Source organism: Hyperoodon ampullatus (assembly GCF_949752795.1).
Source record: "Hyperoodon ampullatus genome assembly, chromosome: 2".
NCBI classification, from domain to species: domain Eukaryota; kingdom Metazoa; phylum Chordata; class Mammalia; order Artiodactyla; family Ziphiidae; genus Hyperoodon; species Hyperoodon ampullatus.
Genome location: NC_136915.1, coordinates 168,610,223 through 168,636,763, shown reverse-complemented (window position 1 = coordinate 168,636,763; position 26,541 = coordinate 168,610,223). Strand labels below are relative to the sequence as shown.

Below are 26,541 nucleotides of genomic sequence, written 5' to 3'. Positions count from 1 at the left end.
TTTTCTGCTCTAGCCACTTCTCATTTTTATTTTGGAGCTCTTTATCCTCTGATCATGGCTTAAGAACTGCTTTTTATCATTATTCTTCTGTAGACCCTTTTCTTTTCTCACTCACTGCACTATCCCTGTCCAATAGTGTTACCCACCACAGTGGTTTCAGTTACCAGCTTTATCTGATGCCTCTAAATCTAGATCTCCATTCCAGAACTTTTTCTTGAACTGTTACCATATTCAGCTACATAACTGGGAATCTCTATTTGTATATCCTAGGCAAGCCTCAACCCAATATTCCCAAATTAAACTCATCATCTGATTTTATAATTCATGCCTCCTCCATTGTTCCCACTCTCTGGGTGGTAACTCCCAGTTGCTTAAACCAGAAACCTGAGTGTCATTCTTTACTCCTTGTTCCCCTCACCTTTGTTTCCTTCCATCTTTCACAGGTCCATATGATTCTACCTCTATAATATTTTTGGAATTTTTTCTATTTCTTCCTATCATCATTGTTATTACTAAAGTTAGTCTTCTCTTGGGTGGGTTGCTACAATGGTCTCCTTGCTCCTTGTCATGTTCTTTCTCATTCCTTCTGGAATTCTTATTACTTTCAGAATAAAGTGTAAACTCATTAGTGTGGTTTCCAAGGCCCTGTAGAATCTCTTTTGCTTACCTCTTCAGCCTATTCTATTGTTACTATTCCTCTCTATCCCACCCCCTAACTCTGTGCTGTACCCAGACTAGCCACTTTTGGATTCCTAAATGTACCATACTCTTGCTGCAGCACATGTCTATGGCACACTTCTTCAAATTATTTAAATTTCCTATTGCAGATAAACATTAAGAATCCGGTGTATATAACCCTGGTATCAAAATACAATTCCATAAATATTTCTTAAGAAACTAAACACTGCGAGGTAATGTCAGTGCTGAGAGAGGTAGAGATACTGATTAATGCAACACACCGTTGGCCATCAAGCAGCAGACCTTGTTGGAGGGGAGTTAGAGGCCTGCGTATAACACAATCCTGTTTATAGAATACAGGCACAGACCAAGAGCTAGCGGAGTTCATGGGAAGGAGAGATAACTGGAGGTTTCTGAGAAGGCATAATTCAGAAATGGTACTTGCTTTGATTTTGAAGGCTGGGCAGGACTCCAACAGTCAGAGGGAGGGGGTCAAGGCTGGCTGCTTCCTGTCTTCCCTGGTTCAGAGTTGATACTATTTCAGTGAGGTAATATTTAATAAAACACTTCTTTGATCATGCCATTTTCTGGCTTAGAATCTTTGAATACTTTCTGCTGCCTTCAGTATAATGACCAAATTCTCCATAATTGTCCCTAACATAGAGTTATTGTACTAGGTGGCTTTTAAGGTCATTTATTGAATACAAACCTGAGTCTATGGTCATACAATTTTTCCCATAATTGTTTTACTTTCCACAACTTCCCTACATGCCCCAGATTTCTCCCTCCTGGCTTTGCTTATACTACTCCATTCTCTTGGAATGTGGTTGATTTTCTTCCTCTATTAAAATTTTACTTTTCTTCAAGTTTTCTATGAAAATCTCAGATCAAATCAGACCAAAATGATCTTTCTTTTCTCTAAACATTCAGAGCAATTACTGTGTACAGGATTTATCTGATAAATGGTCACACATACCCCTTGGCACATCATTATAGTCTTTTTTTGTGGTACACGGGCTTCTCACTGTTGTGGCCTCTCCCGTTGCGGAGCACAGGCTCCGGACGCGCAGGCTCAGCGGCCATGGCTCACGGGCCCAGCCGCTCCGCGGCATGTGGGATCTTCCCGGACAGGGGCACAAACCCGTGTCCCCTGCATTGGCAGGCGGACTCTCAACCACTGCGCCACCAGGGAAGCCCTGTCATTATAGTCTTATTGCATATGCACATGGACATGGATAGGCACAAATATGCAAAAAATTTTTTTGAGCTAAGAGGTAACATGGATTATTTTTCTTTGAATGTCTTTCAATGTGCTCTAATTTTTATAAAAAGTTAAACCTTTTGTTATATAATTTCAAAATCATTATGTTTCAGAGCATTAAACTAATTAACCTAATTTGGTTTTATGTGTTTTAATGTTCTGGCGAACTCTTCAGCAGTGACTTGTGTGTAGTAGGAATTTTATATGATTAATAACGTACACACAGATAATAAGATATGGGGTTAATTATATCCCACATTTGAAACAGAAGCACTTTTTTGGCTTTCTATTACAGCCTCACATATTTATTCTTTTAGAGCTTATTCCTTTGTTATTTGTGTTTTGTGTATGTGTGTCACTACCCACACTAGATAAATTGTAGTCTCTTTTTACAAGGACCATATCTTATTTATGTTTATATGTTCCACAGAGTTCCTTTCAGATAGTTGGTGCCCTAAAAGTTTTGACTTATGTCAAATTAAAACATTATATATAGGTGTGTTTTACAATATTGCAGATATACCCAGTTAAGGACCTATTACCAAGAATACCTCCAGAGACTCAAATTAACTTGCAAGTCCTTACATGGTTTTCTGTGAACACATTTTTAAATAAGTATTTTGAAATACTCTCAGTCCAGTTATCATTGCATTCCTAAGAATTATGATAAAGGATGTTTTCTATCTAGGCAGATTATTTTTTATTATGTTACTTATGGAGTAACTTTAAGTACCTAAATACATCATTAACAGAAGTATCTTTGGATTTATGGGGCCAGTTGCTGCAAAAAAGATTATTTTTTAGGTGAAAAGTAAAGGTAATTTAGTATTTGTTCTAACACTAATATTTGAGATTGGCTTATAAAATAAATCTATTTTTTCCCTGCATATTCTTATAAGTGGTAGATCCTAAATATGCATTATTTAGTAGATGAACATTCTATGTCAGTGGAAAATCTCTTCACCTAGTGGATTTCACAAGCATCTTAGAGTAACTTTGCATCTCAAGGAATCTTAGATGTAAAAGAAACTTAAGAAACAGTCCCCCAGCACTTGTCTCTGTCTCTCTGACTACACACACACACACACACACACACACACACACACACACTTTATAGCCAAGAAAGCCAAGAAACTAAGGTCTATTTAGGTCATACTCTTTGCCTAAGGTAGCACAAGGAGTCATCAACAATCTCTGTGTTTTTTGCTTTATATTCAGTTTCTTTTCTCTTATATGATTTTAAGGGGACCTATACATAATTTGAGGGTCCCCAGTAGTTCACCTACTTCAAAGTAAACACCTGTAAATCTGCCATAGTTCGAAGTTACCACTACTAGTCAGTGATTTATTTTAAAATAGTTCCTGTTTAAAAAAAAAAAACCAAAAAACCTCTAAAACACAAGTATGATGCTTGAGAGAGATGGTCATATCCATGAAGAAGACATGATCACATTATAATAGTAGTTTTCCCATTTCTTCCTAGAAGAGAGGAAAGCCTGGAGGACCCTGGAGAAAGAAAGCACGGGATCTGAAGCCCCAGGAAGAGTAGTACTTTAGGCACACTTTGTGCATCAGGCCATGGTGGGCAGCCAGAGGGCAGTGTGGGCTCATCAGACCCCTGGCCACAGACACAACCTTCACCTCATTCACAACCTCACCACAAAAACCTGAATAATGTAGATTTGGATTATGCAGAGAAAAGGTTGGAGAGAGATGAATTTCATGGTAATTAAGGGAATTAAGCATTTAACTAAAGAATAGAAAAATAATAAGAACTGAGGAGAGAAGAAAAGCTAACTCTGAAATTAGCAAATTGAAAAAGAAAGAGACACAAAATATCTTTATTAATGAAATACAGTGTGGCCTTTTAGCACCCACCTCTTCCCCATCCTCAGTTGAAGGTAGTATATAGTTTTTCTATGAGTTTGAAGGGAAGCACCTTAAATACATCATGGGAGATTATAAAAGATTGCCATTTTGAGCAACTGTTCTAAGTGTGGCATTGATTTCTGATGTGCTGCTGAGCTATAATATCCCACTACTTTAAACAGTTTATTGAAAACCTTAATCTATCTTTTCTCTGTTTTAGACTATTTCATTAATCTCTAAAACAGCTTCTATAAACAACTAAACAATCAGAGGGTTCAGTATTGCTAGTGTTCTCAGAATAACCAAAATGAGTTGTATTTTCTTATATTGATATATGTTTACTCATGGACTCACCAAAAGAAAGCCTTCAATCTTTTGAGAGATAGAGTAACATATTGCCTAATCCTGAGATTTCTGGGGTTAAATTGTTGGGGTGATATCTGGCTCTTATCCCTTCTGTGCTCCTGTTATAATGGTATCAGCCTCATTGGATTTCTCATTCAACAGATATTTGTTGAAGCCAACTATGTGCCAGGTAGTTTCTACGCACTGGGGTTATAGCAGTGAATGAAACAGGCAAAAACCCCTGCTCACAAGGAGCTTTCATTCTAATGGAGGGAGGCAGATAATAAACACACAAAAAATCAGTCAACTATATAGTATGTTTGAAGGTGAAAAATGCCATAGAGAAAAGCAGAACAGTATAAAGGGGATGAGAATCCTGGAGGAAGGGAGGGATTCAATTTTGAATAGGGTGGTTATGGTAGGTCTCACTGAAAAGATAAATTGGAATAAAGACTTGAAGGAGGTGATGTTGGGAGCCATGCAGATATATGGGGGAAGTGTATTTTTTAGGCTGATGGAGCAGCTGGCATAAAGGCTTTGAGGTGGGAGTGTGCATGGTGGGATCAAAAAAAAAAAAGGAGATCAGTATGGCTGGACCTCTCGAATGAAAGAGGTGGAGAATAGGAGGAGATGAGTCAAAGAGGTGGAGAGTGGGGGTTAAGGGCCTTGTGGACCATTGCAAGAATTTTGACTTTTACCCTGAGTGTAATTGTATTGCATAGCAATAGAGGGTTTTGAGCAGAAGAGTGACAGGAACCCCCCTTTAAAAGGATCACTCTGGCTTCTGTGTTGAGAATAGACATTAGGGGGACAAGCGTGTAAGACCAAAGAGACCAAAGAGTAAGTGATGACAACAGTGCAAGTGAGAGATAATGGTGGCTTGGAACAAGATAGTGGCAATGGAATAAAAAGATGTTGAATTTTAAAGACATTTTGAGTAGAGTCAATAGCATTTTCTGACGATTTGATGTGGAAGAGAAAGGGGAACCAAGGACTTTGGCTTAAGCACTTGGCAATATGGAATTGCCATTAATTAAAAAGGGGAAGAATGTGGGTGGAACAGGATTTAGGGAGGATGTCACAAGTTCAGTTTTCACAGATTAAGTTTGAGATGCCCATTAGACATCCAAGTGGAAATTTTGAGTTGTTGAAAACATATTTGAGTCTAGAATTGATGAGATGGGTCCAAGCTGAAGATGCACTATGGGAGTTGTCAGAGTATAGTGGAATTCAAAGCAATGAGATTAGATGATATCATGAGTTTGGGGTCTGGAATTAGACTACCTAGTACCAGCACTTGTTAGCTGAGTAATTTTGGGGAAGCCACTCAGTTTCTCTGTGACTCAGTCTCTCTATCTGTAAAATGAATGAATATTACCTCACAGGGTTGAAATTAAAATAAAATCACTAATATCTGTAAACCACTTAGAACATGGCATATACTCAAAAAGTGCTGTCAATTTTCAGTACAATCTTATATACCTGTGGGATATCACTAATACTTAACCTTGACTTATTAATGCAGCAATACAGGTTTTCTTCCTGTGGTGTATTTTTGATTTGTGATTACTAATTGGTTCTAGAAGTTCCATTGAGTTGGTTTTGCTTCCAGAATTAAACTGACCTGGATTTTTTATATTAGATCTGCCTCAGTTGTTGATATATTTTTAATGCCTGTATTTATTTTAGTATCTGTTACTTGCTCAGAAAAAAATCTTATGATTTTCTTCAGTGCTTCTCTCCTTTGCTTTTCTCAGTGCTCAGCAGAGGAGCAGTCAGGTTCACAAGAAAAACACAATTGGAAATCAGGTAGGAATGTTTAAAAGAATTAGAGCATGCATGTCCCAAAGAATTTAAACTAAATTGCTTGATTGACTTTTTTTAAATGCAAATTAATCATGTGCAAATTTTGCTGGAAATGCAACTTTTTGTTTTGTTTTTGCTTTTAAAGTTTTTGGAGTGAATTTTTTTTTTTTTTTTTTTTTTTTTTTGCTGTTTTATGCAGTTAACCCTATTGATTTATTTTAAATAACTTTTCTGCTATTTGCTCTGCTTTTCAAATTTGACTCCTTGTGTCCTGCTTTGCTTGCTTACATTACCCCTAAATTTGATTTAACATTGACTCTGTGAGTCAGTTCAAGGTTAAAATATGGTGAGTAGTTGCATGAGCTTTCTGGTGCTGCTGACTAGTTCACACATTTGCACAGCTTGGTAACAGTGAAGGGACAGCTCTAAAGAAGGCAGTTTGGGATTTAAGATTTAATCTCTGCCACACCACATCCTGTTGGTTAATGAAGATGTTAATTCCTAAGAAGATCTGATCTTTTAAGTTTTTGTGTTTTGGGCTGGCCAGCTGTCTCTGACTAATAGCGCTCTGCAGAGATTGCATTAACTCTGACAGTTTGCTGTTTCTTTTATGTTTTATGTGATAATGAATATTTGCATTGTTATTTCTTTTCAAGTCAAAACAATGATGGTTTTATAGTTTTTTTTAAAATTCAGAGGTACAATTGTTGAACAAATTGAAACCTCTGCTCTAAAATTTTTTCCATTGTTTTGAAAGGAGAAGAGGTAATAATAGACTTTATTTTGAAAACTTTTTTTCTGAACTAAAGCATATAATTCTTTGCTATTTCAGGGAACCAATCTTCCGCCTTCAAGGCAAATTGTACGAGCTAAGTTCTGTAAGCTTTACTGTTGCTTTTTCATTTAGCATCCCAAGGGCACAGTTTGTCTTTAACTGATTAACTCAACTAGCGCTTGCTACTAATTTTTTTAAACTTAGATTGTCTTGTCCATAACACCCTATCATTGAAATAAAAATCCTCTTAAGAGGGTTCATCCCTTCACTGCTAATAACTTGCTGTGATTGAAAGGTATGAACTAGTAAATTCTAAAATGCTGTAATAATAAATGTTTAACACTGTGGGTGCTTTGATATTTCTCTAATTTTAATGGGCCTTAAAATAATTAAAATCATTAATGACCTTCATATCTGTCCTCTTATGCTATGTTGTTATAAGGTGTAAGCCTTTCATTTCCCCTTCTATGATAATATTTCCAATAAATGTAGGTGACACTTCTAACAGGTGGGTGAATATTAAACAACTGATTTTGATATATCTGTTGATACTACCCAATAGCAATTATTTGTATTTATTTTTTAAAAAATAATAAAACAAAAAGTAAAATTACACTGATTCACATTTTATATGGCTTTAGAGTTGAAGCTTTTAAAACCAACTGCTATATCTTCACTTAATGGAAGTATAAAGATATTGTCAAATTATTAGCATTAAAAGAAAAAAGAAATTATACTCATTTCTACCATGAGCAAGGCAGCCCTAAAATCTTTCTTCCAGCTATGCACAACTTGAGAATGAGATCGGAAGATGGGTCAGTTATTTTCTTCATGATGCTTTGGCAGAAACAAACTTTGGAGCGAGATATTCCTGGGTTCAAATTCTCCTCTGTCACATAGTAACAATGTGGCCTTGGACAAATTGAACCTGAGTTTGCCCAATTGTGTGATGGGAAGAATAGAAAATATCTCTGCCCGGTGATTGTGAGAATCAGAAATAACCTACATCATGAGGTTTGCAGCTGGGTACTAGATACGTGCCCTATAAAGAGTAGACGGTAGGTAGGTAGGTGCTGCTTCTTGGAACTTTGGGGAGAAAAAAAATATGGAGTATAAGAAAGTTATAAAAGTTATTAAATGAGAACAGTGAAACATTTGGGAAAATTAGAAGCTATGGCAATTATTCTGTAGATTACAATGGCCAGATTAAGCCTGGGTGTGGTGTAATGGATTTACCTATAAAACTTTCCTCATGGTCAGAATTCTAGCTCATAGAAGTTTATACTTATTGGAAAAGCAATAGTATAGTGGCATAAATGCATACTTTAAATCAGATCTGGATGGAAACTCAGAGCAGTTTTCAATTATATTGCCTCCAAATGCTAAAATCATGCTAATTGTGTTTCTGTGCCTTTCCTTTCACTGAGTACTTCAAAGCCCATACATTATGGAAGTTTTATAACTCAAGATAATAGAATTGGGGTGAGTGCTGTAATAGAATACAGATCCCTTATCCAAAACCTCTGGGGCCAGATGTGCCTTGAAGGTCAGAACTTTCTGGATTTTAGAAAAATATTGCATATATTATATATTACCCAGTATTCCTGTGGGGTCAGAGGCAGCACCCTGTAATTAAACATATTGTATTTCTGCAGTGAAACAAATGATAATCACACCAAGTAGATTAAATGAAAGACATAAATATTTTCACATCAAGTCAGGTTTTGCTGCCAAATTTATTGCTGTTGTTGCTGTTGTTTTAACCTTTCACTTTGCAAGTAAGAGGTTATGAACCTGAATATCTTTTTTTTTTTTTTGCGGTACGCGGGCCTCTCACTGCTGTGGCCTCTCCCGTCGCGGAGCACAGGCTCCGGACGCGCAGGCCCAGCGGCCATGGCTCACAGGCCCAGCCGCTCCATGGCATGTGGGATCCTCCCGGGCCGGGGCACGAACCCGCGCCCCCTGCATCAGCAGGCGGACTCTCAACCACTGCGCCACCAGGGAAGCCCGAACCTGAATATCTTATTTTTCAGAACCAAATCCAATAATTAAACACTATACAGTATATTTTAAAGAATCCTTTATTGTTTTTTTCTGCTTAGCAGAAATGAACCATAATGACTTGAAACCCCTTTTTTTAATGAATCTGAATAACTGAGGTTGATTTGGGTTTGTATTAAAAAATCAAGAAGCTCAAAAGACAGGGAGCTTTGGAGCTTAGCCTGCTAACTGATGTCAGCTTTAATGGTTGGTGGGGCTAAGATACTCTGCACTATCCTAGCAAATGCTTCATTCATTCTGATATCCTCTTAGCACTCCTGATTATAGGAGATGGCTGTGCAGAATCTATTCTGAATACTTTGGAAGAATTTGAAGAAAGAAAAATTCCTCCTTAAAGTCTAAATCCCCATTTGTTTTCACCTGCCTAAAAATTTGTCTGCTTAGCAGTTCTACATGCTGGTGTCAACAAATGTATGAAAAAAATGTGAGCACACAGTTAGCCTAAAGTTGCACTGCCCAGAAATTTCAACGTAAACTTCACTCATCCCTTCACTCATCCCTTGTGTATTTGAAACTTTTGAGAGTCAAAACTGTGATAGATGTTAGAATGATGAATAAATCATGGGCCCTGCTGTCAGGGAGCTCACATCCCAGTGGGGATTATGGTAAGTAGTTGAAGTCTGTCCCCTTTTTCAAGGTTAGCTCCTTCTGATACTTCAGGCCTCATTGAAACATCACTTCAGTAAGAGGCTGGCCCTGACTGTTGAATCTAAAGTCACCTTTCCTCCCCCAAATCTTGTCATTATTATCTATCTTGTTTATTTATTATTTTTTGTTTTCTTTCACTAGGACAGTAAGCTCCATTAAAGCTATTTCTTTTAAATTTTATTTATTTATATTTTTGGCTGTGCTGGGTCTTTGTTGCTGCACGTGGGCTTTCTCTAGTTGGGGTGAGCGGGGGCTACTCTTTGTTGTGCTGCGTGAGCTTCTCATTGCAGTGGCTTCTCTTGTTGTGGAGCACAGACTCTAGGCACGTGGGCTCCAGTAGTTGCAGCATGTGGGCTCAGTAATTGTGGCACTTGGGCCCTAGAGTGTGTGGGCTTCAGTAGTTGCGACACGTGGGCTCAGTAGTTGCAGCTTGCGGGCTCTAGAGCGCAGGCTCAGTAGTTGTGGCACACGGGCTTAGTTGCTCTGCGGCATGTGGGATCTTCCTGGACCAGGGCTCGAACCTGTGTCCCCTGCATTGGCAGGCAGATTCTTAACCACTGTGCCACTAGGGAAGTCCCAAAGCTATTTTTTTTGTGTGTGTGATGGTGAAAGCAGTGGAGTATCATTGTAAGGTTTTAAGTGCAATCATAATAATACTTTAGAAAGATCATTTTGCCTATAGTGTGGAGAAAGATTTTGAAGGGAGGACGAGATTAGAAAAAGTAGACTAGTTAGGAGTCTAGTCTAGGAGTCTAGCCTCCTAACAGTTAAGAGGCTGTTGCAGACAAAAGATTATGATTATTTGGGTTAGCTAAGTTCTCTGTACTAGATTTGAGGAGAAGCTGATGAATTCAGGAGATATTAAGTAGAAAGAATCTAAAGGATTGTGATGAATTAGATGTTGAGGAGAGCACTGGGGATTGTCAGCAATGCAGTGCGGACACCTGATTTAGGCACAGATGAGATGGTGGTGCTCTTCATGGAGAAAGGAACATAGTGAGGAAGGGTAGATATGTTGAATATAGTCACTGTGGAAGATTGGAGTAAAAATATCCAGTGGGAAGTTGGATGAAAGTGCCTAGACTTCAGAAGAGACAGAGAACCATTTATTCCAAAAGTAGGGAACCACTGAAAGATTTCCAGTAAGGAAGGGGTATCATCTGATTTATATGTTGGAAGATCTGTGTATTAGCCATATGAAATGATTTGGAAGAACAAAACTAGATATATGGAAATTGATGAAGACATTTCTGAAATAATTCAGGTAAGAAAACACAAATGTCAATAGCAGGAGGTATCTAGGAGAAGGACAGGTTCAAAAATATATTTAGGGGATGGAAAGAGTTATAAATAGTTGTGGAGTTGGGTGGGGGGTGTTAAGTCATTCTCCCAGGCTATGGCTAGGGAGGTCTACTGACAAAGGGAGTACAGATGAAGGAGGAGCAGATTTCAGTGGAGGGGAGAAGAAGTGGTGATTTCAGTTTCAGATATATTTTTTGTGCCTATTGGAGATGTCAGTAGAGTTTGAGGTTCAAGACTCATCTAGACTGGAGATATAAGTTTTACAGTTCTCAATGTGTACATCGTAGTTGAAGCCATGGGAGTAGATGAGATCACCTCCAGAAGATGAAAGCATAGAAGGAAATGTGGGATTTAAAGGATAAAAGAGAAAGAAGAGTTGGGACAGAACGAGGAACTGAAAAGGAGTCTAAGACGTGATAAGAGAAGTAGGAAAACTTGGAGAGTAGTAGAATGAGAGCTCAGGGAAGAGACTGTTTCAAAGAGGGAATGGTCAAGTAGTATTAGATATTTCCAAGAGCTCAAGAAGCACTGGGGAAGTTGTCAAATGGGTGGACTGGTAGAAGGTCCTGCACATTGTTTGGACCACCGAGGTAGTACCAGTCCTCTTGGTCTTGTGAACTGCTTTTCTACTCCACAGCTGGAAGGTAGAGCAAAGCTAAGAAAGCAGACAATGGAATTAATACCCTGAGCTGAAGTTTTTCTAGGGAAGCAGCATGTAAGGTCAAAAGAGCAGATGAGTTAAAGTTTTGAAGAAAGACAGTTTGAAATAAAGGATTGATATGAATGGTTCTGATTAGTGTACTAGTCATGACATTAGTCAGGAGAGGTTAACCAAGTAACAATCCCAGAATTTCAATAGCTTAATATAATAACAATTTAATTCACCCTGCTATGGCAATTCAATCAAGTCATCTAGATGGGGCTGGGGTGAGGCAACCCTGCTTCACGTGGTCAGTCACAGACTTTCGAATTCTCTTCATTCTTCCAAAAGATGAGAAAGAACGAAGGCTGAGTGTCTTTTTGAATGATGGTTTTCTCAGGGTATATGCCCAGGAGTGGGGTTGCTGGGTCATATGGTAGTTGTATTTTCAGTTTTTTAAGGAACCTCCATACTGTTCTCCATAGTAGCTGTATCAATTTACATTCCCACCAAAAATGCAGAAGGGTTCCCTTTTCTCCACACCCTCTCCAGCATTTATTGTTTATAGATTTTTTGATGATGACCATTCTGACCAGTGTGAGGTGATACCTCATTGTGGTTTTGATTTGCATTTCTCTGATTATTAGTGGTGTTGAGCATCACAGGGAGAGGAAGGGGAAGCTGGGATGAAGTGAGAGAGTAGCACTGACATATATACACTAACAAATGTAAAATGGATGGCTAGTGGGAAGCAGCCGCTTAGCACAGGGAGATCAGCTTGATGCTTTGTGACCACCTAGAGGGGTGGGATAGGGAGGGGGTGGGAAGGAGGCTCAAGAGGCAGGGGATATGGGGATATGTGTATACGTATAGCTGATTCACTTTGTTGTACAGCAGAAACTAACACAGCATTGTAAAGCAATTATACTCCAATAAAGATATAAAAAATAAAGAAAACAAAAGACGGCTGAGTGAGGGAGGTTTGTAAGGACCGGCCTGGAAGTGGCACACATCTTTTCCATTTCCATTCCATTGACCAGAACTCAGTCGTGGCCTCACCTAACTGCAAAGGAAACAGGAAAATATAATCTGAGATTGGGCCCAGAAAAAAAGAAAAGACAAAAGATGATGTTGACTGAAAATTGAAAGGAAATGGGGAAACAAGGGCACTGGGGTTTTTCTGAAATTAGAGAAAATGTGTACCAGGATTAAGGGGAAAAATTAGGGTTGGAGGTTGAAGTCAGTGAGTGGGATGTTGTATCTCAAGGTTTAAGAGGGAAGAGAATGCCACCTTAAAGTCATAGATGTTATTGGAATAAGAAGGAACAGACACTGGAGGAGGGAAATGACAAATGATAGCTACAGATATTTGTGGAACATTGTTTTCAGAAGGTCTGTGTAGTGAAAAGAAATAGGGATGAAGTTTTCTGGAGTTGAATGTGTTAAGGGCCAGGATATATTGAGACCAGGAGGAATGATGTGGCTTTTACGTGACTGATAATCCATTCCTTTAGCTGTAAAAGTCTACAGCCAGAAGTGCTGACCTGCTCTTTGGCCCAGACTGCATCCAACTGCAGTTGCGTAACTAGGAAGACCTTTTCCTTTGGCAGGGAGCAGAGCAGGTGCTTGCAGGATACCTCCTAGTTCCGGGCTATCAGGGTACCTTCTAGTACTGGGCTTATTGTCCATTTTGTTTCCCACCAACGTGCCTTCTGTTGCTCTAACTTTAGAATCAATTGTGAAATTTGGCTTTCCCAAACCTACAAGTCTCCAGATAACTGGATTCTCAACCTTCTTGAATTGTAGGCTGTAAGGTAAAAAGACCTTTCTTATCAACACAGGGTCTCTTCCCTCCCTACTTTCTGAAAGCTAGTTTCAGCAGACAGTAGTCTCTTTTCCTTAGGACCCCCTACAGGTCTGAAAAGATCAACACACTCCAATATTCTAAAATTTTCCTACCAAGTTCCCTAGTTCTTCCATCTCCGTAAGTAATAGTTCGAGACCACTGTTAAAAGAGGTGAGAGTTTTGGGTTTCCCTGGTGGCGCAGTGGTTGAGAATCTGCCTGCTAATGCAGGGGACACAGGTTCGAGCCCTGGTCTGGGAGGATCCCACATGCCGCGGAGCAACTAGGCCCGTGAGCCACAACTACTGAGCCTGCGCGTCTGGAGCCTGTGCTCCACAACAAGAGAGGCCGCGATAGTGAGAGGCCTGCGCACCGCGATGAAGAGTGGCCCCCACTTGCCACAACTAGAGAAAGCCCTCGCACAGAAACGAAGACCCAACACAGCAAAAATAAATAAATTAATTAAAATGATCCAGAATGTACCTTTAAAAAAAAAAAAAAAAGCAGGTTACTCTTGTAGAGGGTGGCAGGTGGTGTTTTCTGAAGATGCTGCCAACACTACATCCAACACCCCAGGCTCTTTAAAAAAAAAAAAAAAAAAAAAAAGAAAGAGGTGAGAGTTTAATCAGCTATTTTACAGCTGGATAGCAAAGACTGCCAACTTCCTAGGCTACAATAGAGGGCTCCTAACAGCCCTCCCTCCTTCTTTGTCTACTCAGCTAATTCCACCTTTCAGGGTCTGTCACTTTTAATTCCCACACTCATGTGACTTCCTGGTACCAATATCTATATCAGGATTCTTTCAGATATAAATTTCAGAAGAACTCAATTTAAATGACCTTGGAAGAAAGTGAATTAATTCGTTTACATGATTGAACATTTCATAGATAGTGTTAAGTACTATTTATCCATGGCTCAAACAGTATCAAGATGAACTGATTTGATAAACCATGATGAACTAGACAAACTCTTTCCAGTTTTTGGTTCTGCTTCTTTGCTATTGGCTCTATTCTTCGGCCCCAAAGAATTGCAATATGGCAGCCAGGGGGTTTCCTTCCTGGTTTGAATCCCACAGAAATAAATGAGTCTTTCTCCCAGAATTCTCAGAAGAACTCCTGAGATGCACTCTGATTGGACAGGCTTGGATCATGTGCTCATTTCTGAACTAATCACTGTGGCCAGAGAAAGAGATGCACTGATTGGCTTAAGCCAGATCACGTGGACTGGAAGTGGAGGTGGTTTTCTCTCCACTTGAAGTCAGAGCTATTGTTAGAAGAAGAGAGAATAGGGGCAGGAGGAGGTGCATCAGAGATGATGGCTACAGGTACTCGTTGAGCATTGTTTGTCTTCAGAACAATTTAATTTGGGTAATAGAATTCTTGTAGGTTTTGTCTTCTTGAAGGAATATAAGATTTTTAATATCATTATTAAAACCCTATTTTCATTTATTGATTAAATTTAATAATTTTCCCAATTCATCCTCCGACTTTCTATCTCCTTCCTCCTTCTCTTTCTTTCTTTTTAAAAAATAATTCTATTGACTATACAAAGTTGAGGAGTAATATAGTACAATTGTTCTTCAGAGCTGGAATTGTGAAGCCACTCTGTGACCAGGAACAAATTATTTAACCTTCCTGTTCCTCAGGTTTCTAATTCATAATAAGCTGATAAGAACTGGAACTGCTTCATAAGGTTTTTGTAAGTATTAAATAAGATAATACAATTTAGGTACCTAGAACATGGACTGACTGATAGTAAGTGCTATGTAAAGTACTTCCTATTATTATTGTTGTTGTTGTTATCTATTTGTATTATTCTGTTAGTCTTCAAGAAAGATAGTAAAATAATTGCTTTTATTTTCAAATTGAACCTTTTCTCCCTTGGAAGTGGGGAGACTGTTACAAAGCAACAATGAAATCTGCATATCCAGTAATGGTTTATGGATTAATTTTTTTAAGGGTGTACTCCATTTATAGTTATTATAAAATGTTGGCTACAGTCTGTGTATTGTACAATATATCCTTGCAGCTTATTTTATATGTAATAGTTTCTACCTCTTAATTCCCTACCCCTAGATTGCCCCTCTCCCCAGTGGTGACCACTAGTTTGTTCTCTATATCTGTGAGTCTGTTTCTTTTTTGTTATATTGACTAGTTTGTTGTATTTTTCAGATTCTACATATAAGTATTATCATATAGTAGTAGTCTTTCTCTGTCTGACTTATTTCACTTAGCAAAATACCCTCCAAGTCCATCAGTGTTGTTGCAAATGGCAAAATTTCATTCTTTTTTATGGCTGAATAGTATTCCACTGTGTATGTATAGCATATTTTCTTAATTGGTTCATCTGTTGATGGACACTTAGGCTGCTTCCATATCTTGGCAATTGTAAATAATGCTGCTATGAACGTTGGGGTACATGTATCTTTTCAAATCAGTGCTTTTGTTTTTTTCAGGTATATGCCCAGGAGTGGAATTGCTGGGTCATATGGTAGCTCTATTTTTAGTTTTTTGAGAAATCTCCATACTGTTTTCAAGTATTGGTTGCTGCACCAATTTACATTCCCACCAACAGTGTACAAATGTTCCCTTTTCTCCACATCCTTGCCAACATTTGTTATTTGTGTTCTTTTCGATGATTGCCATTCTGACAGGTGTGAGGTGATATCTCATTGTGGTTTTTACTTGCATTTCCCTGATGATTAGCCATGTTGAGCATCTTTTCATGTCCCTGTTGGCCATCTGTATTTCCTTTTTGGAGAAATGTCTATTCAGGTCTTCTGCCCATTTTTTTTTTTTTTTTTTTTTTGCGGTATGTGGGCCTCTCACTGTTGTGGCCTCTCCCGTTGCGGAGCACAGGCTCCGGACACGCAGGCCCAATGGCCATGGCTCACGGGCCAAGCCGCTCCGCGGCACGTGGGATCCTCCCAGACCGGGGCACGAACCCGTGTCCCCTGCATCGGCAGGCGGACTCTCAACCACTGCGCCACCAGGGAAGCCCTTCTGCCCATTTTTTAATCAGGTTTTTTGTTTTTTTTAATGTTGAGTTGTAGGATCTGTTCATATATTTCAGATATTAACCCCTTACTGGTCATATCATTTGCAAATATTTTCTCCCATTCAAGTAGGTTGTCTTTTCATTTTGTCGATGGTTTCCTTTGCTGTGCAAAAGCTTTTAAGTTTAATTAGGTCACATGTATTTATTTTTGCTTTCATTTCCTTTGCTTTAGGAGATAGATCCAAAAAAAAAATATTGCTACAATTTATATCAAAGAGTGTTCTGCCTACATTTTCTCCTAGAAGTTTTCTGGTTTCCAGTTTTACATTTAGATCTTTAATCCATTTTGAGTTTATTTTCATATATGGTGTTAGAGAAAATTCTAATTTCATTCTTTTATGTGTAACTGTCCAATTTTCCCAGCACCACTTATTGAAGAGACTGTCTTTTTCCCAATGTATATTCTTTCTTCCTTTGTTGTAGATTAATTGACCACGAGTATGTGTTTATTTCTGGGCTCTCTATTCCATTCCATTGATCTATGCATCTGTTTTTGTGCCAGTACCATACTGTTTTGATTACTGTAGCCTTGTAGTATATTCTGAAGTCAGGGAGTATGAATCCTCCAGCTCTGTTCTTCTATCTCAAGATTGCTTTGGCTATTTGGGGTCTTTTGTGTTTTCATACCAATTTTAGAATTTTTCTAGTTCTGTGAAAATACCATTGGTATTTTGATAGGGATTGCATTGAATCTGTAGATTTCCTTTGCTGGTGTGGTCATTTTAACAGTATTAACTTTTCCAATCCAAGAACACAATATATCTTTCTATCTCTTTGTGTTGTCTTCAGTTTCTTCCATCAGTGTCTTATAATTTTCCAAGTACAGATCTCTTACTTCCTTAGGTAGGTTTATTCCTCAGTATTTTATTCTTTTTGATGTGATGGTAAATGGGATTGTTTCCTTAATTTCTCTTTCTTGTAGTTCATTGTTAGTATATAGAAATGCAACAGATTTTTGTATATTAATTTTGTATCCTGTGACTTTACTGAATTCATTGATGAGCTCTAGTAGTTTTCTGGTGGTGTCTTTAGGATTTTTTATGTATGGTATCCTGCCATCTGTAAATAGTGACAGTTTTACTTCTTCACTTCCAATTTGGATTCCTCTTATTTCTTCTCTCACTGCTGTGGCTAAGACTTTCAATACTATGTTGAATAAAAGTGGAGAGAGTGGGCATCCTTGTCTTGTTCCTGATGTTAGAGGAAATGCTTTCAGCTTTTCACCATTGAGTATGATGTTAGCTGTGGGTTTGTCATATATGGCCTCTATTATGTTGAGGTACATTCCCTCTGTGCCCACTTTCTGGAGAGTTTTTATCATAAATGGATGTTGAATTTTGTCAAAAGCTTTTTCTGCATCTACTCAGGTGATAATATGGTTTTTATTTTTTGGTTTGTTAATATGGTATATCACATTGATTTGTGGATATTGAAAAATCCTTGCATTCTTGGGATAAATCCCACTTGATCATGGTGTATGATCCTTTTAATTTATTGTTGGGTTTAGTTTGCTAATATTTTGTTGAGGATTTTTGCGTCTATGTTCACCAGTGATATTGGTCTGTAATATTCTTTTTTTGTAATATCTGTCTAGTTTTGGTAACAGGGCGATGCTGGCCTCATAGAATGAGTTTGAGAGTGTTCCTTCCTCTGCATCATGGACTAATTTTTGAGGGCAGCTTTCTGAGTACAGAATAAGAAAAATGGCTTCACTCCAATATTCTAATAAGCAATTTATAGCATGTCTTTTTAAATAGATGTTATAAATTTTTAGAACCAATCAGCAGTTTCTTTATCAAGTTCTTTTAATTAAAAGTACTTTAAAAAACATTTTTGTAGGAAGAATTGTATAAATTTTTGCTCCATCTCTCTGTTGATCTACAAGGTAGCCAATTTTAATGAAACCTCTATCAATGCTCTAACAGGTGTTTGTGCTTTTTATTAAGAAATAACTGAATATTTAAAAAGTCTCAAAGATTTGTGGCAAGGTATTATATATACCTTTAAGAATATAAATGATTTTCTGTATTCATGATACATTAAATAGATGTCCCTTATCAGCAAAGAAGTGTAAATGTAATTTTTATTACATGTATTGGATTGCATTTTAAGGCACACATTTCTAAAATTATGCAGTTCAAGTTTGTGGGAATATAATTTGTCATGCCAATACATGCATATATCACAGCTGTTCTAGCATGTACCTTATCTGTAAAATGAGATCTATTCTTCTTAGCTGAGTTTCTTTCCTGTTAGGATAATATAGCGTTGCTTGTTGCTACTTAGTCTGACAGGGAAGTCTTTAAGTTTATAAACTAATTCTGAGACTTCCATTTTCCTTGGTGTATTAGTTTCCTAGGGCTGCTGTAACAAAGTATTGCAAACTTGAGTAGCTTAACACAACAGAAATTTATTCTCTCAAAGTTCTGGAGACTAGAAGTCTGAAATCAAGGTGTGTTTGGGGTTATACTCTCTATGAAGGCTCTAGGGTAGCAGCTTTCCTTGCCTCTTCCTGGCTTCTGGTAGCTCCTAGCATTCCTTGACTTGTAGCTGCCTAACTCTAATCTCTGCCCCCATCTTCACATGGCTTCCTTCCAATGTGTGTCTGCCCATGTGTCCTTTCTTCTTCTTTAAGGACACCAGTCATTGGATTTGGAGCTCACTCTAATGCAGTATGACCTCGTCTTAACTTATTACATCTGCAAAGACCCTGTTTCCAAATAAGGTTACATTCTGAGGTTCCATGGACATTGTGGGAGACACTATTCAACTCACTACACTTTGGATACTTGAAGATTTTCTTTTTCTTCTTTTTAAAATGGCTTATTATAATAAACTTTACCTAGGATTTAGCTTTACAGTTTATTGCTGCACTTTAATTGTTTATTAAACTAAATTTATAATTTGGACCTTTGGAACTTTAAAAGGTATTTTCTTTATTATTCTGTTTTAAGAAAATACTAATACCTTCTGTTACTGAGATAAATCACAGCTATTCTCTCCTTCTGCATGGTACCTTTATTAAAATATTATTTTGATTAGTTTTTTTGAGGGTTGCTTCCTGAGAATTTTTCTTTTTTCTTTAAAACTCTATAGCTTACAAGATAATTTATCATGAGGAAAAAATAAAACGTTTAACACTTTTTTTTTTTTTTTTGCGGTACGTGGGCCTCTCACTGCCGTGGCCTCTCCCGCTGCGGAGCACAGGCTCCGGACGCGCAGGCCCAGCGGCCATGGCCCACGGGCCCAGCTGCTACGCGGCACGCGGGATCCTCCCGGACCGGGGCATGAACCCGCACCCCCTGCATTGGCAGGCGGACCCCCAACCACTGTGCCACCAGGGAAGCCCTAACACTTTTTTTTAATGGTAATACACACACTCTCTTTTTCCTTATTCATTTTCTATGTCATCTACTCTTCTCTCCAGTCTCACCCCACCCTCAAGAAAGGGCAGGAGTGGGAGGCAAGAGAACGGCAGAGAGAAAAAACTGACAGAGAAATGGACCCATGAAGTTCCACAGACATTCTGTGGAACTATAAATCCATATAAGATTTGGGAATTTACAATTTCAAAACCTACCAAGTAGGAAAGTTTTATTTACTAAAAAAGATGTAACAAAGTGAAAGGCTCTCTACTCCCACCAATTCTGTAGAAATCACAACAGTTAACCCTGATTACTTATGTTTCAGGTGTAGTTATAGGTACTTTACACACGTTAATTCATTACTCCTCCCAACAACCTTAAGAGGTACGTACCCTAATTATTTCAATTTTACAGATAAGGAAAGTGAGGCATGGAGAGGCCAAGTCATGTGTCCAGTCATAAAGATGATAACTGACAGCACCAGGATTCAAATCCAGGCAGTTTGATTCTAGACCTTTTTCTCTTAATTACGGTGTTAACCACTGCTTCTAATAGTTCGTAAATTGCACAAAGAATTTTATTTAATAGTCTCAATTATGGCAAGTCACATCATTTCAGTCATTCACTATTATTTTTATTTATTACTTACATTTTTTCTTAATCTAAAGTGGATTGATCCTGAATAGAATGAACTTGGGTTTGTATAAATTAACCTGATTTGGTCATTGTGGGCTGCTATAACAGAGTAACATAGACCAGGTGACTTAAACAATAAACATTTATTTCTTGTGGCTCTGGAGGCTGGAAGTCCAAGATCAGGGTGCCAGCCTGGTTGGGTTCTTGGTGAGGGCCCTCTTCCTGTTTATGTCCTCACGTGGCCTTCCATGGTATATGAAGAGAGAGAGATCCCATGTCTCCTTCTCTTTTTATAAGGTATTAACTCCATCGTCTCCATCCTCATGATCTCACCTAACCCTCATTACCTCCCAAAGGCCCCACCTCTTAATACCATGCCATTGGGTGTTAGGGTTTCAGCATATAAATTTTCGGGGATCATAAACATTCAGTCTACTGCACGGATCAACAATGAAAAACTATAATAGCTGTGAGAGTGTTTCCTTTTTTATCGCTTAATTCTGTGAAAGTATCTCCAGAGGGACCAATCAATAGCTTATAAAATACAACCAACTTTATTTTAATAAAATCAACAGAGGATGGAGTCCATGAAAGCCACACTTAGTGAAATATATGGACTGCTAATTTGTTCTGTATCTTTTAAATCTAGACTTCTACTTGAAATAGAACTTAATGTATGTCTCGTGATGTTTTTCCAGAAAATACACAGATGTGCTTACTGTAATTTTACAGCCAAGCTACATCTTAATTGAGGGTTTAGGGCTAAAAATCAGTGAGGAGAAAAACCCTATGTATTCAGAATTACCTTGAAATATCCCTTCAGTAGGCAGAATCTAGCCCTACCTTTCAGCTGTGATCTTTCCTCTGGGCAGTTGAGGCCTGGTCTTGTTTCACCAGGGGAAATGGGCACCTGGGCAAACTAAGGGTTTCCCCTCCTGCCTCTCTCCTGCGATCTCACAGCTACCCTTCCTCCCTCCCTGCTTCCCTCTTTTCTTCTTTCTGTCTCTTTTGTCCTAGTTGCCTGACTCTCTCTCTCTCTCTCTTTTTAACATGATATATTTCATTCCAAGTAAATTAAATGCCTGTGTGACTTGAATTCCTTGGAATTTTTGTAACATGTAAAATTTTATTTTCTCCCACTATTATTTTATTAACCACTGTAATTTCAGACCTGAATGTTCCTCTGAATTATCAGATAAATGACATCTTAGTGTCTTCCTGTTTATGACTATTTTCAGTGTTCATGGACATCGGGATTGTATCATTCCCTTGTTCCAGGATACTTAACTCTCACTGTTTTAATTTTCACTTCTTTAATCTCCACTCCATATCTTAGAGAAGAGGTTTCCATTTTATTCCTACACAGCCACCCAGGTGGTGGAGAAACTCCACATGGGTTGCTACTATTTGGCCCAATACCAAAAGTTGCTGGTTTTCTCCCTCAGGCAGGTCTATCATAAACCAAACCTGTGATAGACCCACCCAGGCCCCTCCCTCCCCCAACACTGCCCACTCCACCCCTTACTGCTCCTGATTGCAAGCCTGGGGAATGCCAGTGATTAGCTGCTGGATGTCTCACTCAAGTCTCCTACACCTTCACCGTAGTAGAGTTTCTCCCATTTCCATCCCTTACCAGCTAGCTCATCATCTAATCCTTTGGCCACAGTGACTTTTTAAGTAGTTAGTCAAGGATAGGATAGAGCTGGTACTCTAAAACAGAAATCTCTGCTCAAATTTTCTTTAGTTCTTGCTTCAGCCCTTCCCTTATGTGCACTGTATAGCTTATTTAGTACAGAGTTTCAGTGTAATGTATGATTTTGAAGCTTACTTTTTGTTACACAAGAAATACGTAAACATATTTTCACTGTGAAAAAAGTAATGCACATCAAGTAAATATACCCTTGACCCTTACCCAGTCTCATTCACCTTCATAGCTATAGCTACTGTTACCATTCTGGAGCATATGTACACATATACATACATGCCCAAACACATATGTACATACACACATGATTTGTGATTTTAAAAAATGAAAGGTTTGTACATATTTTACACTATAGTTGTTAGCTCCACAAAGGCAACGACTTTTGTCTCTTGTTAATTGATATATCTGTGACTAGAACCTGGTATACAGTAGATGCTCAGTAAATATATGTGAAGATGAACTAACTTTATCTACTTAATGATATGTCTTGGAGATTTTTTCATGTAAGTACACAGACAGAAGACAAGACTTCTTTTACTGGCACATAGTATTATTGTATATTCCACAGTGCAGATGTGCCAAAGTAAATTTAACCATTCCCCTAAGGATAGGTGTTTGTGTTGTTTCCAGTTTTTCCAAAACAGTTGAACCAGTTTATAAACCCAACAACTATTTATGTGAGTACCTGAATCCTCAGTGCTGGATAATTATATTTTATATAATTTTGAATAATCTGATGGGAAGGATAATATATTATTTTGAGTTGCATTTCACTTATTGCAAGTTATAGAGCAGCCTTTCAAATATTTAATAGACATTTGTATCCTCTCTCCTATAAAATGTCTGATTATGTCCTTTGTCCATCTTGAAAGGACTGTCGTGTTATTTTCTCATTGACTTTTTAGGATTTTTATAGTTTTGATATTAATTTTATGTGTATTATATATAGTACATATATTTTCTGCTTACTATCACTTGACTTTATTGTATATTATAAAACAAAAGTTATAATTTTGATTTAGACAAATTTTAAAAATTTTGTGGCATTTATATTTTATCTCATATTTTCTTCTAATAAGATTTTTTTTTTTTTTTTTTTTTTTTTTTGTGGTACGCGGGCCTCTCACTGTTGTGGCCTCTCCCGTTGCGGAGCACAGGCTCCGGATGCGCAGGCTCAGCAGCCATGGCTCACGGGCCCAGCCGCTCCGCGGCATATGGGATCCTCCCAGACCGGGGCACGAACCCGTATCCCCTGCATCGGCAGGCGGACTCTCAACCACTGCGCCACCAGGGAGGCCCTTAATAAGATTTTTATATATAGCTATATGAAAAAGAAAATTATTTTCTTGCTGATCACATACTTCTATTCTTTAAACCTCAGTCACTTATGTCTATAACTTACTAGAGACAGAAATTCTTTTCATGCTTATTGACCAGTAGTATTCTTCTTTTCTGAATAAGCTGTTCATGCCTTTGCTTATATACTCTTTGAAATTTTTCTTTTACTTTTTTGACTTATAGAATTTTTGTATAATAATGATATTGCTCTTTTGCCATATTTATTAACAAGCATTTTTCTCATTTTCTTGTGTATGTTTTAATTTTACTTAACAGGTATTTGAGATAAAAGTTTAAAAGTTTTTGTAGTAAAATCTGTTACTCTTTTCTCCTGTCATTTCTTCCACTGCTTTTATGTTTAGAAAGGTAGTATTCACCTCAAAAGCAATTAAATATTCACCCGTGTACTTACAGCATTTTTATGAAGACATTATTGACATTTGTCTCTGTAATCCACTTAGGATTTATCATGGCACGTGGTAGAAGGTAAGGCACTAGCTTGGGGAGCAGAGTGTAGGGATTAAGAGCATGGATTCTGAAGCCTGATGGCCAGGCTTTAATATCTGGCTCTGCCACTCATCAGCTGTGGGCAAATTACTTAACATCCTTGTGCCGCAGTTTCCTCGTTTGCAAAAGGGATGTGACTGTTGTATCTGCCTGTTAGAGTTAATGAGATTAAACACATTGGTTCATGTAAAGCACTGAGATCAGTCTTTGCACATTGTAACAACTCAATGATTATTGACAATGACAATAACAATATAATAATTATTATTAAAATTTTATTCCATGGGAGCGAATGTCTAAATATAATTTTTTGAATGATTCATACCATCACAATTGGTTTGCAATACTTCTTTGATCATATAATAATGGCAACAATAATAGTAATAATTATAGCCACTTACCTTTCTTGAAAGCTCAGTCTATGGCTGAGTATTGCACTGTGTTCCTTACATTAATGTATGCAGTTCTACAACAACCCTATGAAGTTGGTTCCATTATTTCTCCTATTTTATAAATGATGTAACTGAAGTTTAGAAAAGTTAAATAGTTCACCATAGGTCACAGAATGGATAAGTGGCAGAATTCTAGCCTCAGTCCAGGCCATGGACCAGTTCTTATCCTAGGATCTGGATTATTTATCCCTCCATCTGTTGATTTTTGTACAATGACATACTTTTTAATTATTGCAGATGTCTAATATATTTTAATATCTGCTTGGTCATTTTCTTTCATTACTTTTTTTAAAAATGCATTTTGCTTTTGTAGATTATTCATTCTTTCATTTGAAGATTAAAATCTTTTCATATTCCAACTACAGTTCTATTTGAATTTTGATGAGATATTTGTAAAGCTTATAAATTAATATGGGAAAAGTCACATTTTTCATACCCTTTTATCCCATCCAACCAGATGGTGATTCCTTCTGTTTACTATAATTTCCTGGTTTTTTTCCCTTAGTATAAGTAAATTCACATTTCTTGTTAAAATATAAAATAACTGGAATACCCTTATGTTGTAATTATAAATAGAGTGTTTTTCTGTTATATTTTCTAATTATTTAGTGCTATAAAATGAAAACTTGATTTTTAAGCATTTATTTTGAGTTTGTGGAATTTACTGTATTATCTAGTAGTTTTTAATTTATTTTTTATTTTTATTTTTTTATTTTTTTATTTTTTTTGCGGTATGCAGGCCTCTCACTGTTGTGGCCTCTCCCGTTGTGGAGCACAGGCTCTGGACGCACAGGTTCAGCGGCCATGGCTCACAAGCCTAGCCGCTCCATGGCATGTGGGATCTTCCCGGACCGGGGCCTGAACACGTGTCCCCTGCATCGGCAGGCGGACTCCCAACCACTGTGCCGCCAGGGAAGCCCAGTTTTTAATTTAATTATAATTTTTTTCTCATTTGTGGAGTTGTATCTTTTATTTCTATTTTCATATATTATTCCTTTCAGAACATTATAAAATTATAGTAGATTTTCTTAGCTTTTCTTTTTATCTTGATGGGAATGTTTACAACCATTTGATGTTGGCTTTTGGTTTAAAATATATTTACTGTGATAAAGAAAGAAATGCCTCTATTTTTCTGCAACTGATATACTCAGAAATGAGAAGTGAGTTTTGTTGAGATGATCATGGTCTTACATATTGAACAAATTATGTAATTTGTTATACTGATAGATTTACTAACCATCCTTGCTTTCCTAGTATAAGCCCTATTTGGTCATTAGTGGGTGATTCTTTTACCATTGAATTAGTTTTCCTATTATTTAGCTTAAGATTAATATATTTTACCTATGAAATAAGGTTATTCTTTATAAAAATAAATGAATATATTTATAAATAAAAAATGAATGATTTTGCAATACTATTAAAATTCCTAGTGAAAGAGAAATGTCACAGAAACTGAGGAGAAAAGAATATTGTATGCCTCATTCCTCATTATCTCAATTTACTTGATAAGACAGGAAGCTGGGTTGTTTGTTGAGAGCTAGGGAAGTGGGAGTTAAATGTTACATGGGAGTCTTAAGAAGATGGTGAAACTCAGTATAGGTACCAAGTAGAATGTAAAGAGCAGCAAAAGGGCTTTCAGCTGTTGGCCATGCTGGGGTCTCACCACCAGTTCACATGCTGAGACTCCAGTGTAGAGATGCTAATTTCTTTATTTGTTATACTGAGAAAATCCCAGTCCTTTCAATTTAGCAAATTAAGGGATTAGCAAAGAACAAATCATAAAACCTCACTGACAACAAAGGTGCCATGGGATCTTTTGTTAGTGATGATATCCATGTCCTATATCAGAAGGTCATTTCAAAAGGGTGCCACTGATTCACCATCACAGTGAAAATAGAAGTAAATCAAAGCTGAGAAATTCTTGTATGTATTTCCAATAGAGCTCTTTTGTTATTTTTGTTCATTGCTTCCCATATTGAAATCAAATCCACCCAACATAAGTATGTCCCCAATTCGCCATGACCAAAGCAAATTGCAGTTTCTGTCCCTTGAGCACGAATCATTTCATACTCAGTGCAGTAACATTAAAGAACTTTTCTTGACTCATAATGTTTAGCCCAGGAGCCTCAAAATACAGACATCTTTACATTCTTAAGACTGAGAGAGAGTCAACTTTCATTGAGAGTCCTGAGATGTATGTTCATAGAAAAGAATGCTCATGCTGACCATGTCAGTTAGACAGGGGAGGACCT

At 37.6% G+C, this 26,541-nt stretch overlaps 1 protein-coding gene across 6 annotated transcripts in view; it reads left to right on the top strand.

The window, feature by feature from the left end:
• The window catches only part of DNM3 (dynamin 3), a gene marked incomplete at both ends in the record, with an annotated part of 593,219 nt that overhangs the window by 258,058 nt on the left and 308,620 nt on the right, over window positions 1-26,541 (top strand). For 3 of the 6 annotated variants that reach the window (XM_079696527.1, XM_079696524.1, XM_079696526.1), the window contains 2 exons: window positions 5,911-5,962; window positions 6,792-6,821. In XM_079696527.1, the coding sequence (XP_079552653.1) occupies window positions 5,911-5,962; window positions 6,792-6,821 (82 nt within the window). The remainder of the gene's footprint in view (window positions 1-5,910; window positions 5,963-6,791; window positions 6,822-26,541) is intronic. The other 3 variants (XM_079696529.1, XM_079696525.1, XM_079696528.1) reach the window with 1 other exon arrangement.